General features: G+C 49.5%; 1 protein-coding gene across 1 annotated transcript in view; it reads right to left on the bottom strand.

Moving 5' to 3' along the window:
• Positions 1-1609: 1609 nt before the first annotated feature.
• LOC144235780 (fer-1-like protein 4) overlaps positions 1610-13982 on the bottom strand; it is a 31454-nt gene continuing 19081 nt past the window's right edge. The window contains exons 30-46 of the mRNA XM_077769387.1: positions 12484-12682; positions 12284-12342; positions 12077-12208; positions 11448-11490; positions 11254-11360; positions 11040-11177; positions 10826-10942; positions 6927-7054; positions 6557-6727; positions 5978-6132; positions 5234-5394; positions 4607-4692; positions 3375-3473; positions 2910-3151; positions 2185-2465; positions 1981-2081; positions 1610-1889 (exon numbers count right to left, since the gene is read on the bottom strand). Coding sequence (XP_077625513.1) covers positions 1685-1889; positions 1981-2081; positions 2185-2465; positions 2910-3151; positions 3375-3473; positions 4607-4692; positions 5234-5394; positions 5978-6132; positions 6557-6727; positions 6927-7054; positions 10826-10942; positions 11040-11177; positions 11254-11360; positions 11448-11490; positions 12077-12208; positions 12284-12342; positions 12484-12682 — 2424 coding nt within the window. The 3' untranslated portion in view covers positions 1610-1684. The remainder of the gene's footprint in view (positions 1890-1980; positions 2082-2184; positions 2466-2909; positions 3152-3374; positions 3474-4606; positions 4693-5233; positions 5395-5977; positions 6133-6556; positions 6728-6926; positions 7055-10825; positions 10943-11039; positions 11178-11253; positions 11361-11447; positions 11491-12076; positions 12209-12283; positions 12343-12483; positions 12683-13982) is intronic.

The following is a 13982-nucleotide window of genomic DNA, read 5'->3' as shown; positions in this document are numbered from 1 at the left end:
ACTTACTGAAGGCAATCAGGACTGACAGATCGGGCCAGAAGCCCTCTGGGAGCCCCACGTGGACATCCCGTGGCTAATTGGGCTTTATTCAAACCAGACTGATATCTACCCCACTGCCCTGTCCTCAGTCCCTCCTCTGCTGTGCTCTTTGGGCCTTTTGGGTTCAGCTCCAGAGCTGAGATGGACCTTTCTAGGATGAGCTTCATGGGGCCACCATGGCCCTCAGGCTCATGAATGTCTGACCCCAGTGGTGCTAGGGCCCTGGGTGCAGGCTGGGGTTTGCCACCTCTTCAGTGATGGCTAAAGCTGAGGCTTCTCCCTGCCACCCTGGGCTCAGTCCCCTGCATCCCTCATCCTCACTGACCATGCTCTGTGCCATGCCCCTGATGGCTCCTGGCACTAAGAGGGGTCCAGGCAGGTCCTGTACCATCTTCTAGCAGGAAGCAGAACTGAAAAATGGAGGGAAGGCAGCAGTAGCCATTCTGGAGCAAGGCTGGCTTCAGACCCCAGCTCTAGACCTCATGAGGGCTTCCCAGTATAGCCCTCAATAAATGTGGAGAACCAGGCCCAAGACCTCACCGCGTGCTGCAGCCCAGGAAAGCAGGGACATTGACAGCTGGTCAGTTCATATGATCGATTCTCAGGGAGTGTCTGGGTAAGACAATAGTAGGGGGACAAGTAGAAAGGACAGGAAGCAAAGGGTGATGATACCACAATTTCTAGAGGCAGACAGACCTGAGATCCAGCTCTGATGTGCTCACCTGCAAGCTGTATGACCTTGGACATGTCTCATCTGTAAGTTAAACATGATACTGCTGACTGTAGTGAGCCTTGTTTTTTTGATCAGCCAGAAACCCAAGTATTAACCTACTTGTTAATAGTATCCCGAATTTCCTCTAGGAACCTCCCTACCTTCTCAGCTTGTGTGTTTGGGAGAAGGTATGACTTCCCACCCTAAGCTTCAGGGGAGCCCTCAATCAGCACATCCCCTCCTCCTGGCCACAATGACCCAGGGTGAGGCTCCGTCAGGACTAGGAAAGTCTGGGTGTGTCTTCTGGGTGTGAACGTGGGGAGATGCGAGGCTTGTGCCGCCATCCTGCAGTTTCAAGGGGGAACCCTATCTGCAAATGAGCTGGAGCTCAGAGGCAGAGAACCGGTCCCAGTGACATTATTTTGAGTCCTGTGACAGGCTCCCAGCTAAACACTGGGAATTGCAACTATGCAAGCCCCCCCTGCCCCAAATCGCTTTTTAAGCCAATAGGGTTGGGATTTCTGTTACTTCAACCAAAAGTGTCCTAATCAATATGCCTACTCTCAAGAGTTGTTAAAGAATAAACAAGCTAATGAAGTATGGAAGTGCTTAGCTGTCACTAAGTGATCCTGCCATTGTCAGAAGCAGGGCTACTCAGAAGGCATGACAGCTTGGAGGCCAGGGCTCCTGGGCCCTGAGCTTCCTGCCAGGTCCCATTCTTCCTGGTGGCATCCTCCCATCCCCAGCACCTGCCACCTAAGGGCAGCTCTGTTTCCTGCCCCGTGTATTATCATGCACAGCCCATGTTCAGGTGTCAGAATGGAGGCACAGTCAAGTTCATTCAAAGAAAGCAGTGAACTCAAGCAGTCGTGTTGGTGAGAAGGACCCCCAGGAGTGGAAATTATGGGGTTGGTAGGGGAAGAGCGTCCAGGGTCAATTAGGGCCAGGGGGCTGGTGGAGGGGGCGGAAGATGACTTGGCTGATCTGGCCGGGCATGGTGTAGAAGACCAGGAGAAGGAAGATGGTGACCAATGCCAGCAGCAGCAGTAGCACCAGGATGCGCCAGTACCGGCGCCAGATGAAGAAAACAAAGGTCTTCAGCGGGTTCACAAACCAGTTGAAGGAGGTTTTAGGGCGGCTGTGGGGACAGAGGTGGTGTCAGAATGACGAAGAAGCCCCTGGGCCACCCCACCTCCCTCTGGCCCAGCCTCCTGTGCCACCCCCCTTACTTGGGCTTCTCCAAGGGCTCAGGCTCCTTCCGCCCTTTCCCCACTGGCTGCTTCTCCGCCTCCTCCACGGTCAGCAGCTCAAACTCTGCCTCCACCTTCCCCTAGAAAAAGGAGGGAACAGAGGCCGAGCTCTTAGATGGGCTCAGGCTCGGCCTCATCCCCCCACCTGCCCAGGTCCTGCCCCGGCCGCACCCCTGCACCCACCGTAAGGATATGGACGCTGCCTCCAGCGTCTGTGAACGCTAGGTCTTCCGGGCGGCCCTTTCTTCTCTTCCTCTGCCTCTTCTTGCCAGCTCGTGCCTCCCGCTGCTCCCGTTCCTCATCCTCTGCCTCCCATAGCTTCACTACGGGCCACCAGCCCCGCAGGCGGCGGCAGCGAAACAGGTTGCACCTCGGCCCTGCCCCATCGCGGGCCAGCCGCACGGAACAGAGCTCGGGCCCCCGGGCCCCCCGCACCATGTCTGGCAGCTGCAGCTCCAAGGATCCTGCAAGTGCAGAGCTCTCCGGGTTAGGGAGGAGATCAAGGTTTGTCTGGGCCTGGGGTGGGGGCGGGGAGCACAGCAGGACTGTGCCTCACAGCATCAGGAACTAGGACGTGGTGGTCCCGCCGCAGCTGCAGGCCACACGAGCACAACCACACATCAGCAGTTTGTCAGACCCTGGTGAAACGACCAGACTGCCAAAGTGGGGACCATGGTGTCGGGAGTCCAAAGTGACCTGAGTCAGAAGATTGAGTCAAGGACTTTGGGTGGGAATGAAGGTCATTACTGTGTTCAGTGATAAGGCCAGAAAGTAAAGGTTAGTGACCTAGGGTCTGAAACCCAGGACTCAGGATTGGGTTAGAGTAAGGAACTAAGGGCCAGGGGGCACTGGCAATGAGGGCAGAAAGTAGGGCTAGAGGTTGAGGTAGGAAGGAGGCAAAGCCCTACCAAGGAAGTCGTTGGCAGAGATGCGGTCATAGTCCCAGACCTGCAGGACAAGCACGGCCGGTTGCCGGAACTCGGCCTCCTCCAGGGCGAAGGGTCCAGGCCGGCGCCGGACGCTCACCTCCCGTTCCGTGGGCAAGTAGTCAAAGCGGAACACGAAGCGCCAGTTAAAATTCCCCTCCCCAGTCAGAGAGTTGAAGTGAACGTCTGTCTCCTGTTTGTCGTGCTCCAGCCCCTTTACCCAGCTGGAGCCAGGGGAGAGGTACAGGCGGGGGGGTGGGCCTCAGCACCGGGACCAAACCCAGAACCCAGCTCACCAACCCCTGACAACCTGGGGGGCCCTTCACCAGCTCCAGGTGCCATAGAGGCCCCAGGAGACAGGGCTGTGGCTCAGCTCAAAGCCCATGTCCCCGACTGCAGTCTCACCTTGGTTCTCAGCCATTTGGCCGGCCTAGCCTGCAGGCTCACCTTTTCACGTAGATGTCACTTGACATCTCTCCAGTGAGTGGGTTCACATCATCCAGAACCACATCCTCCGTGTTCCAGATGATGACTCTGAGCTCATAGCTGGGGGCAGTATCAGAAGAGAGTTTTCAGACTCTTGAGGGGTTCCTGAGGGGGTTCCTGAGAGTTACTGCAGGAAGCAGCTAGGCTGTGGCCATGACCTTCCTCGAGCACCTCCATGTGCCCAGTTGTGTGGTCAGGACATCTGTGGTACGGGGCAGTCCCAGCTAACACTGACCACCCCTACCATAGCAGACGGCACCGGGAATGGTCTCTTGACCAAAGCTGGGCCAAAAAGTTTCTCCCATAAATTTGGAATCAGGACAATGAAAGGTTGAGTAACATCAGATGCAGAGTTGGAGCCACCACTAGCCAGCGTGACGTGGCAAGCTGAAGTTTCAGGGCACAGAGGAGAGAAAGCCAGTCTGCAGCAACAAGTGGGAGAGGGAGAGCTACCTAGCGGGGATGAGAGCATGCAGCCCCTGAGCGGCAGAAGAAGGGGCTGCGGCTTTCCTGATCCAACCAGGTAGCCATGGATTTTCCTGGGTAGCTGTCGTTTTCTCTTGCCCAGCATCAACTTCTCATCTGCTGACGGCACCATGATTTTCTGTTGGTGAGCACCCCCACCCTCACCCCTATGCTGTCAATCCATGTGATTCTGGTGGGGAAGATCCACCTCTACCTGGCTCCAGAGGTGGGTACGTCACCTGGGATATCACCCAGGGCTACCAGTCAGCAGATTACAGCCCCCTAATCACAAAGGTTGATATCCAATGAGAGTCAGCCCTGAGACCTGCTCTTACTGGCAAACAGGTGTTTGTTTTTCTGCTCAAGTAGTCCTGTTGGTAAGATGTAAGCCCGGTACCGTTAGCAGCCACCTTGCCCTCACACCACAGAAGCTTCCTTGAGAGTGACACCAAGGGAAGCGGAGCCCCCAGGTGGGAAGTGTAGATTGCTGACAACATCTGAAGTACATAGAGCCTACGCAGAACTCCACTCAGACCAGCTCCACTCGTAAGGGGGCAAACACCCAACTGCCATGGCTTATGAAAAGGAAGGGAACTTAATGGCCCACCTAACTGAAAAGGCTGGCTAAGGAGCCTCTGGCTGCTTCACTGAAGCCCAGATTTTCAGAGGGCCCTGTACTGGCAGTCCAAAGGTGCCTACCCCAGGGGAGGCGCGGCCAGAACTCTCACCTGATTGGCTGCCGAGGCTTGATGTCAACTGGGGGTGGGGCAGGCACATCTCGGGGGAAGATGTCAATCCACATGTGAAGGGATCCCTGGGAACACAGGACCAGGCTGAAGGGGCTCCCTGAGGTCCCCATGTCCCGTGATAGGCTTGTGGCCAGAGGCTGTGCCTTGCCCCAGGGGGAGAGGAGCTAGGGTCAGGAGGGCACAGTCAGGCAGATCCTGGGGGATGAGGATGAAGGTGGGGTCTGAAGCGGGAGCTCGGGGGCTAAGGTTAGGTTAAGGATAAGGCCCTGGAAATGGACGGTTGAGATCAAAAGTTAAGATCTGGTGTTCCCAAAGTCCAGAGCCTAGGGACCTGGAGTTGAGGTCATATTGGGAATGCCAGGTCTGAGCCTTGGTGGCCAAGGCTGGGGATCCTGCAGGACCAAAGCCACGGTGGAGGAATGGAGTCCAGGATGGGGGTCTAAGAGGAGTAGGGGTGCTGGGGACCAGAATCAGGAGCCAGAATCAGAAGTGGCAGTGCAGTGCCCAGTTAGAGGTCCTGGGGAAAGTGCATCCTGAGGGCCCAGGAGCAGGTGGGAGTCCTGGGATGGTGGGAACCCCGGGGTTCTGGGATTGGGTGCTTCTCACCTGCAGCAGCCCTGGGCTGCGGGGATGATAGAGGGGCCGAGTTTCTACATGCTCAGGCACCAGCTGGATCCCAAGCTCCGGCATCTCTTGCCAACGCCGCAGCACCAGCAATGCCTGTACCTCCTCAGGGACCTCACTTGCCACTTTGGGGCCCTCCCTACCTGCAAGAAGAGGTGTATGAGCTTAGGTCCCACACAGGTCCAGATTCTTCCACCTTCCTCCCCCACCCTCAACAGAAATGCAAAGTTGAGGCAGCTGCTGTACTGGACAAAGCCCATGGGCCAGGAGGTCAAGTCCATAAGGCACAGAAAGTGGGGAGATGCTTCTCTAACAACTTTCGCCAGTGAAAAGCCAGAAGTGGAAGGACAGTGGGATTCAAGGGGCTATGGCTTTGCATAGACTCTGTTTAGAGAAAGACCACCAGCCATTTATGAGGCATGAGCTCAATTCTGCAGCTATGTTTTGTCATTTGGAATCCCTGGGTAGGCCACTGTATGTTCTGGAAACTTGATTAGCTATGGCTCTTAGGGATCCACTTTTGACTCTTTGGGGATCATGCTCACCAACAAAGACCATTTTCTCCCCACCATCCAAGAATCTCATCCTTACTCAGCCAAACTCACCTCCTCTGCTTGCAGGAGGAGGCAGGTTCTTTTGGGGGACACATTAGAGTGGGCACTAGGCGACCCCTGTACCTTAACAGTCTTGCTCCCTATGGACTGTCCATCAGAGAGGGGCTGGTACCTGAGGGCGAGGTCTCAGGCGATGTCAGAAAGACTTTGCTGCCCACCTTGACAGCCCCGGCTCGGTATTCAGGGCTGGGGAGGCCACATCGTTGGCACAGCCCAGCCAGGATCTGGGAAGGCCGGAACGCATCACGCCAAGCATTGTACCCGTCCCTGTGGGCAGAAAGGGAAGATGCTTCAGTTGGAATCAGCATATGGACACAAGTGGGCACAGCAGCAGGGATGGGGACCCTTGAAGACATGGTGATCCGGGTTCATAACTCCAGTGCAAGACAGATTAGTCCTCGCTTATGGTAACCAAGAAAATCAAAGATGTATTGCCCACGCTCCAATGGAGGAGATAACTGATATTACTTCCATTTTGCACATGAGGAAACTGAGGCTCAGAGAGATCAAGTGACTTATTCTAGGATCCCAAATCCCAAGCCCAGGTATTGACCACTATGCTATTATAAGGTCCTGATCATAGGGAGGTCCCCTTCTATGAAATCAAAGGATCTGGGGACATCAATGAGAATGTGACCTTGAATGTCTTTGGTCAGACTCAGAATGGCTCCTGAGGGTCTGTAGGACTCACACGTCATACTGGGAGGCCAGCCCACAGTTCGCCCTGTGGTGGCTATAGAATCGGTTTTCCAGATCAATGTGGGTCTCCCCGATGAGGTCATCAGAACCCACGAGGTCATGATCAAACACAGCCACAGTCAGCTCTGGCTCGGCAGGAAGAGAGATGCTGAGCTCCAGGACCCTGGCCAAGAGGAAGAATGGCTGAGGACACCTCCATGCCCCAGGAGATGGTCTTTTCGGGGGGAAGGGATTTCAGGGGGCTCAGCAGCCTCTGTCCATTCCCTCACCATCACCACGCCAGCTGCCTGAATGGGATGCTTTGGGCCACAGGGTCAGATGGTAAAGGTGCTCCCATTCCCAAGCCCAGGGCCCAGCCTCACTCTCCAAAGATGGGGTTCAGCTGCTTGGGGATGTAGCGCTCCTTGGTGTCCTGCCGCTCCCGGCCAGCACTCACCACCACGTAAGGGTCTGCCTTGCCGTTGGGGTCTGCAGGAGCCAGGTTGGTAGCCTAGGGGGACAGTATGGGTAGGGCTGAGAAAAGTGTCACTCTCATAACCCAAGATTACCCTCGCTGGACCAAATCTTAGGTTACATGTAAGCAAGCAGTTACCGAGGAGTTATCTCACACCATGAGGAATCAACTGAAAGGTTGCACGAGATGACTTTTATCTTCTTTTAAATTCATTATGAAATATTTAAGATATGCAAATAGACATAATGAAAAAATATAATGAGAGATGCCTGGTTGGCTCAGTTGGTTAAGCGTCAGATTTTGGCTCAGGTCATGATTTTGCAGTCTGTGGGTTTAGGCCCCATGTCAGGCTCTGTGCTGACAGCTTGGAGCCAGGAGCCTGCTTCAGATTCTATGTCTTCCTCTCTCTGCGCCTCTCCCATTCACGCTCTGTCTCATTCTGTCTCTCAAAAATAAATAAATGTTAAAAAAAAAGTTTTAATATATAATGAAACAGAAAATATGTGGAAAGATGTATAGGGCTTTAATATTCAGATCATAACTTTTTATGTTCAATTTTTTACAATGATAAAGATATTTTAATATAAAAAGAATAATACAATCAGCATATGCACACCCAGCTTAATAAATAAAACCCTACCAACAAATGGAAACTCCCTGAATCCCCTTACCTGATTTAAATTCCTTTTCATCATGGAAGTTGCCAGAAGCCTTTACTTGAGGTTTATAACTCACACAGAAAAAGCAAAAATACTTTTACTACATATGCATGCAACCTAAAGCAATGTATAGCACCATTTTGCATTTTTTAACTGCATGTATTAAACTTACTTTTCTGTTTTGATAGCTACATAAGTTAGTAAATATATAGCATGAATAAATTATTGACGTATAACTTATATACAGCAATATATTTTTAGTGTTTTCTACACTCCTGTCTACAGTGTATGAGCGTTCCAGTTGCTCCACATCTTTATAAACACTTGGTATTGTCAATCTTTTTATTTTACCCATTCTAGTGTACTCAAAGTTGTAGCTCATCATGGTTTTAATTTGCATTTCCCTGATGACTAGGCATGTTGAGCATCTTTGCATGTGCTTATTTGCCTTGTGTATGTTTTCTTTGGTGAAGTGGCTGTTCACATCTTTTGCTCTGCCACTGAGTTTTTAATTTTGGGGCACCTGGGTGGCTCAGTCGGTTGGATGTCCAACTTCAGCTCAGGTCATGATCTCATGGTTTGGAAGTTCAAGCCCTGCATCGGGCTCTGTGCTGACAGCTCAGTCTGGAGCTGTGTTTCCTTCTCTCTCTGCCCCTCCCCTACTCATTCGTTCTCTTTCTCTCTGTCTCTCAAAAATAAATAAACATTAAAAGAAAAGTGTATCAGGTTTTTAATTTTTAAAAAATTGTTTAAGTTTATTTATGTTTTGAGAGAGAGAGAGACAGAGCACAAGTGGGGGAGGGGCAGAGAGCAAGGGAGACAGAATCCAAAGTAGGCTCCAGGCTCCAGAGCCCAGTGCAGGGCTTGAACTCACAAACAGATAGATTATGACCTGAGCTGAAGTTGGATAACCAACCAACTGAACCATCTTGATGCCCCTCCCCCAAATTTTTTAAATTATACTTTTAATTTCTAAAACTTCTATCGAGTCCTTCAAATTGGCTATTTTTATTTTAATCTCTTGTTCCTTATGCATTTTAATACATTACTTCTTTAAACATTTTATATATAGTTATTTTATATTCTCTATCTGGTCATTCCAATATCAATGACCCTGGGAGTCTGATTCTGTTATTTTTGCTATTCTTACTCACTGTAGCTTCTTTGTATGTTGGCACTTTTTACCATGACTCATGTTTGGTTTAACTCATCCTAAGGGCCCAAATTGCACATGCTTTCTGCCTGAGAGGGCTTGCTTTTCTTCTAACAGTTTCCTGGGCAAACTACCAACCTGCAGCCATTTTATTTTATTTTTTTATTTTTTTTAATTTTTTTAATTTTTTTTTAAATGTTTTTTATTTATTTCTAGGAGAGAGAAAGAGACAGCATGAGCAGGGGAAGGTCAGAGAGAGAGGGAGTCACAGACTGAAACAGGCTCCAGGCTCTGAACTGGCAGTCAGCACAGAGCCCGACGCAGGGCTCGAACCCACGAACCGCGAGATCATGACCTAAGCGAAAGTCGGACGCTTAACCGACTAAGCCACCCAGGCGCCCCTATTTTATTTTTTTAATGTTTATTTATTTTGAGAGACAGAAAGAGAGCACACACAAGTGGGGGAAGGGTAGAGAAAGAAAGAATAAATCCCAAACAGGCTCCACACTCAGTGCAGAGCCCACGAAGTGCTCAATCTGACGACCAAGAGATCATGACCTGAGCTAAAAATCAAGAGTTGGACACCTAACCGACTGAGCCACCCAGGTGCCCCTAATTTTATTATTTTCAAAACCTCCCAGTCACTTTTGAAAGTCTCGTTCTCCATTTGTGAAATACATTAGATAGTTGTTTTACATTTTAGCAGTTGAAGACCCTAACATCCAAAACCCTCAGAGGTTTCATTCTCCTTTGTGTTGTTTTTTTCTGAAAATTTTTCCTGGCAGTTTTTTTTTCTTTTTTAATTTGGGGTTGTGAGCCCATACTTGGCTATCTAAATCTATGAAAACAAGGAAACCGTGTGGACCATTTTAAACCAACTTCTCAGCTTTGAGTTTTCTGGACTGAGCAGATAATATAAATTCAAGTCTTAAATCAATGTGAGAGCAAAACTCTAATTATAAATTCTCAGGGAAGACATTGTTTTCTACTTCCCCCAGTTGGAGAAGAGGCTGAAACAGACCATTTACCTAACAAGGTCCTTTCCCAGTGAGTAGACTTCCTCTTGCTCACTCTTCCCTAAAAGCAGAGCCCTCCCCGGATGCTGCTTCACACAAGGGTCTTGTTGTGGCTCCCATCTTAGGCTGTTAGAACCTAAGCATCGGGGTCCAGGTATGGACAAACCTCTCAAGACAACCTGTGTCCCAGGGCTTCCACTTGGGAATTCCTTCTGCCTCTTCATCTTAGACCCGCTGGGAATTCCCTTTCTTATGAGCTTAGCATTCATTTAAGATTGTTTATCTAGCATTTCTAGATGTATTACATCAGGAAGCTATTTCTAACCATCTAGCCTGTGATACCGCTAGAAGCAAAAGATCAAGATGATTCCTACTATTGAACTATGCACTAGGATGTGCCACAGAACATTTATTTAAATTATGTCTTAGTCATGATCCTTATATTTAAACCAGATAGAAATACAGTATCTATTCTGGTGCTGGGATCAAAGTAGGCAGAGCAACCCACTCCTGCCTCTCATTCCCTGAGATGCCTTTCGGGAAACTTCAGGGCCCTGCTGGGTACTGTGTGAAAACCACAGCAAGGCAAGAATCTGTGTGAAGGTGTATGGGTTTTTTGTTTTGTTTTACTTCGTTTTGTTTTGTATTTATGCTTCTCCCCCATGTGAAGGTATTTGATGACAAGCCATTGTGAAACTTGAGGTTAAGAGCTGTACTCTTCCTGGAGTTATACTCCCCATTCTATAAACTAAGGGTCTGGAACTATGACTAAGGAGTCATAAAGCTCTAAATTCCAGTTCAGCCATGAGTGAGCTTTGTAACCCTGGGGAGTCTTTTAACTTGTGCCCAAGATATCCCACCTGAGAAATGAAGAAGGCGGACTCTAATCCCTGAGATTCCTTCCAAATCCTTAGTCTGTAGCTTTCATGTACATTACCTTCACTGGAATTGAAGGCGTGCTGTGGCGATGGATGCTCACCTTTACCACATATACTCTGACCAGGAGCTTGATGGGCCGGTTCTGTGGGACCCCCCGGGAGATCTGGGGCTCAGAGAATGACACTGCCTCTGATTCAGGGTAAATAAGGAAGGAGCCCTGGATTGGGGGGGAAACAGAAAAGTCATTGGGAAGAGAGTCTTCCTCTGGCATCCCCACCTGTACTCCTTGGCCACCCTTCCTTCCCCAAACATACCTTGAACTTGCCCACAGGGTGTCCAGACCTTTCTTCCTCTGCATCTCCATCCTGGCCCCCTTGCCCTCGGTACAGGGGAAATACATTCAGCCAGTCTTCAAAGTTGTTAAACTCTTCCTCCAGGGTACTGTTGTAGATCTGAAAGTCCAGGGCCTCCGTGACAGACCAATGTCCAGAATCCTAGCAGAATCCCCTTTCCCTGACCCCCACTCACCTTCAGGGTGGCTATTGCTTTCTTCTGGGACACAGAGCCTTTAACTTCAGCCTCACCCTGACCCTGGTCTTGGGCCTCCCCATCCACAGAAACGAGGTTGACCCCATCTGGGAATGGCAGAAATGCCATAATTAGAAATACTGTTGTCGGAAGGGAGGGAGATAGAGTAGGAACAAGAAAGCCAAATCTCCTACCTGACTCTCCAGGATCATCCATCTCATCCTCATCAAAGCTGGTCTGAAATCAAAGGGCAAGTCAGAGATTCCTCCCTACCCTTCACCTCCTTAATCTACCCCTTTTCCAGAATAGGAAGTCGGGAAACCTTAGTCCCAGTTCAGCTGTGTGAACCACTTGCATCTGCAAAGCAGTTTGGCTAGTCCTGCGCTGCCCAAGACAGTAATCCCACTTGAAATTGAAAATTGAAATGTGCCATAAGTGTAAAATAAAAGAGTTTAAAGACTTAGTATATAAAATAAGAATGTCAAATGTCCTATTTTTATAAAGGTTACTTGTTGAAATGATATTTTATATTAGGTTAAATAAAATTTATTATTAAAGTCCATTTCACCTCTTTCCTTTTTTTTTAATGTGTCCACTTCAAAAGTCAGAACTACATATGCAGTTCACATGATATTTCTGATAGCACAGCTCTAGATAATGGAGTCAGTAATTCTCAACTTCCAGAAGTGTTATGAAGGTAAGAAAAGATGTGCAATGAAGAGCTCTGAAAAGCTATGGAGCCCCATATCTGATGAGATCCTTCTTCTTGCCATTTATCTCCCTGGGCCTCCAGCTGCATCCTGGGACCCGCCTCTGCACCCACCTGCACCTGGAGCTCCTGCAGCGATGCGTAGTACTTGGACCACCAGTCAAGCTCTTCAGGGTCTGGGATGCCCTCCTCCAACTCAGGGCCTTGGTTCAGGAGGCTTCCCAGGGGGAGCTTCTTCAGAGGAGCCTGAGGGAGAGAGAAGTAAGCGCCCCTAACCCAGGACCTCCCAGCCCTTCTTCACTCATCTCCATGCCCCATCACCTTGAGAAGCCGTCTGGGCATCCTCCCTTCAGCCAGGAAGGGATCCAGGGACCTCTGTCCTGGGAAAAGGGAAATGACATCAGGAAGAGGTCAGGTGAAGCAGACTCCATGCCCCACGGGAGGGTCCCCTGGAGCCATCTTGGCCCAGAACCAGAGGGGCTTCCGTCTGGTGGCCCTTAAGGGGAAGGAAGACCCCTTACCTTGTGGTCCCTTGGGCACTATGTCCCCTGTCTCTTCCTCTTCTCCTTCCTCCTCAGGAGGATCCTCATGAGCCCGGAGTATGAATCGCAGCATGTGGGAGACAATGTGGGAACCCACAAGCACAGTGCGGCCAAAGGCTCGGCGCTCTATCACCAGGATGCTGAGTGGAGGCTGCAGGTAAGGCTGCTCAGGCAGGTCCTGGGGGTGGAGAGAGGGGAACTGGGTCTCTGAAGACCTGGGGAGGAGGGAGAGGCAGCAGCACAGACATACAGAAAACAGTGTAGCTAAATCTGCTTTCCCAGCTCAGCTCTGCCACAGCCTCATTGTGTCATTGGTAAGTCACCGAGCCTGTTTCCCTGGCCAAAAAGGGACACAATCCTGCACTCAAAAGACTGTTGTAAATATCAAAAGACATAATGGATACAAAACTACTGTGGGGCCAACAAAGTGCTATCAGAAACATGGTGGTGGTGGTGGTGGTGGTGATTATACAAAGGATCAATGCTCAGTTTGCTAATATAGATTTAAAGCCGTAACAATATGTATGCCTTCTAATATGGGAATTCTAGATCTATCAATGGATCCTAAGGGGGAGGCACAATAATTAAAATACTGTATTGTTGGGTTTATTTTATACATATGTGACAATTATCACACAAAGGAGGGAAGAAGGAATGGCCCTATACTGGAGAAAAATCTTACTGGAATTGAATTCATATTAATCTGAAGTAGATTGTGAAAAATCAGTGCACATACTGTGATCCCTAAAGTAACTACAAAGTAAAAATCAACAAAGGAATTAAAATAGTACACTAATAAATATCATTTAATACAAATAGACTACAAATACAATTTTAATACAAAAGAAGGTGGTAAAGGAGGAACAAAAAATATGAGAGACCTATAGAAAACAAATACCAGGGGCGCCTGGGTGGCTCAGTCAGTTGAAAGTCTGACTTTTGGTTTAGGCTCAGATCATGATCTCACAATTTGTGAGATCGAGCCCCACTGTCAGGCTTTGCGCTGGCAGAGTGGAGCCTACTTAGGATTCTCTCCCTCCCTCTTTCTCTCTCTGCCCCTCCCCTGCTTGTGCAGTTATTTTTAGAGAGTGTATTATAAGCCCTGGGAAAGTAAATGGGATCATTGCTGAAGTGTCAGTGATGTTCTGGTCTCAAGGCTGTCGAACACGATAGCACCATGAGCTCCAGAGCCCCACGATCTCCCAGGAGCCAGTTAGGAAAGAGACCCACTGTAATTGCCTAGCAGTCCTTGAAACTGCACATCTTCCCTGCATGCTTTCATGTAAACACCAGATGTGTGTTTGGTCTATGTCTGGAGGCTCTTTGTGTTTTCCTCTCATGCTTTGACATTCTTTGATGTTTATATCTGGCAAACAGGAAATAAGGCCACGTGCAGTTAGCTGCTGCTGCTGCTTCACTGGCAGAGGCAGCCACGCACAGCTGCTCCATCTAAGCGTCTGAGAACTTTTTCTTCAGTG

Source organism: Crocuta crocuta, unplaced genomic scaffold (assembly GCF_008692635.1).
Source record: "Crocuta crocuta isolate KB4526 unplaced genomic scaffold, BGI_CrCroc_1.0 scaffold445, whole genome shotgun sequence".
In the NCBI taxonomy this organism is placed as follows: domain Eukaryota; kingdom Metazoa; phylum Chordata; class Mammalia; order Carnivora; family Hyaenidae; genus Crocuta; species Crocuta crocuta.
This window is presented reverse-complemented; position numbering and strand designations above follow the sequence as displayed.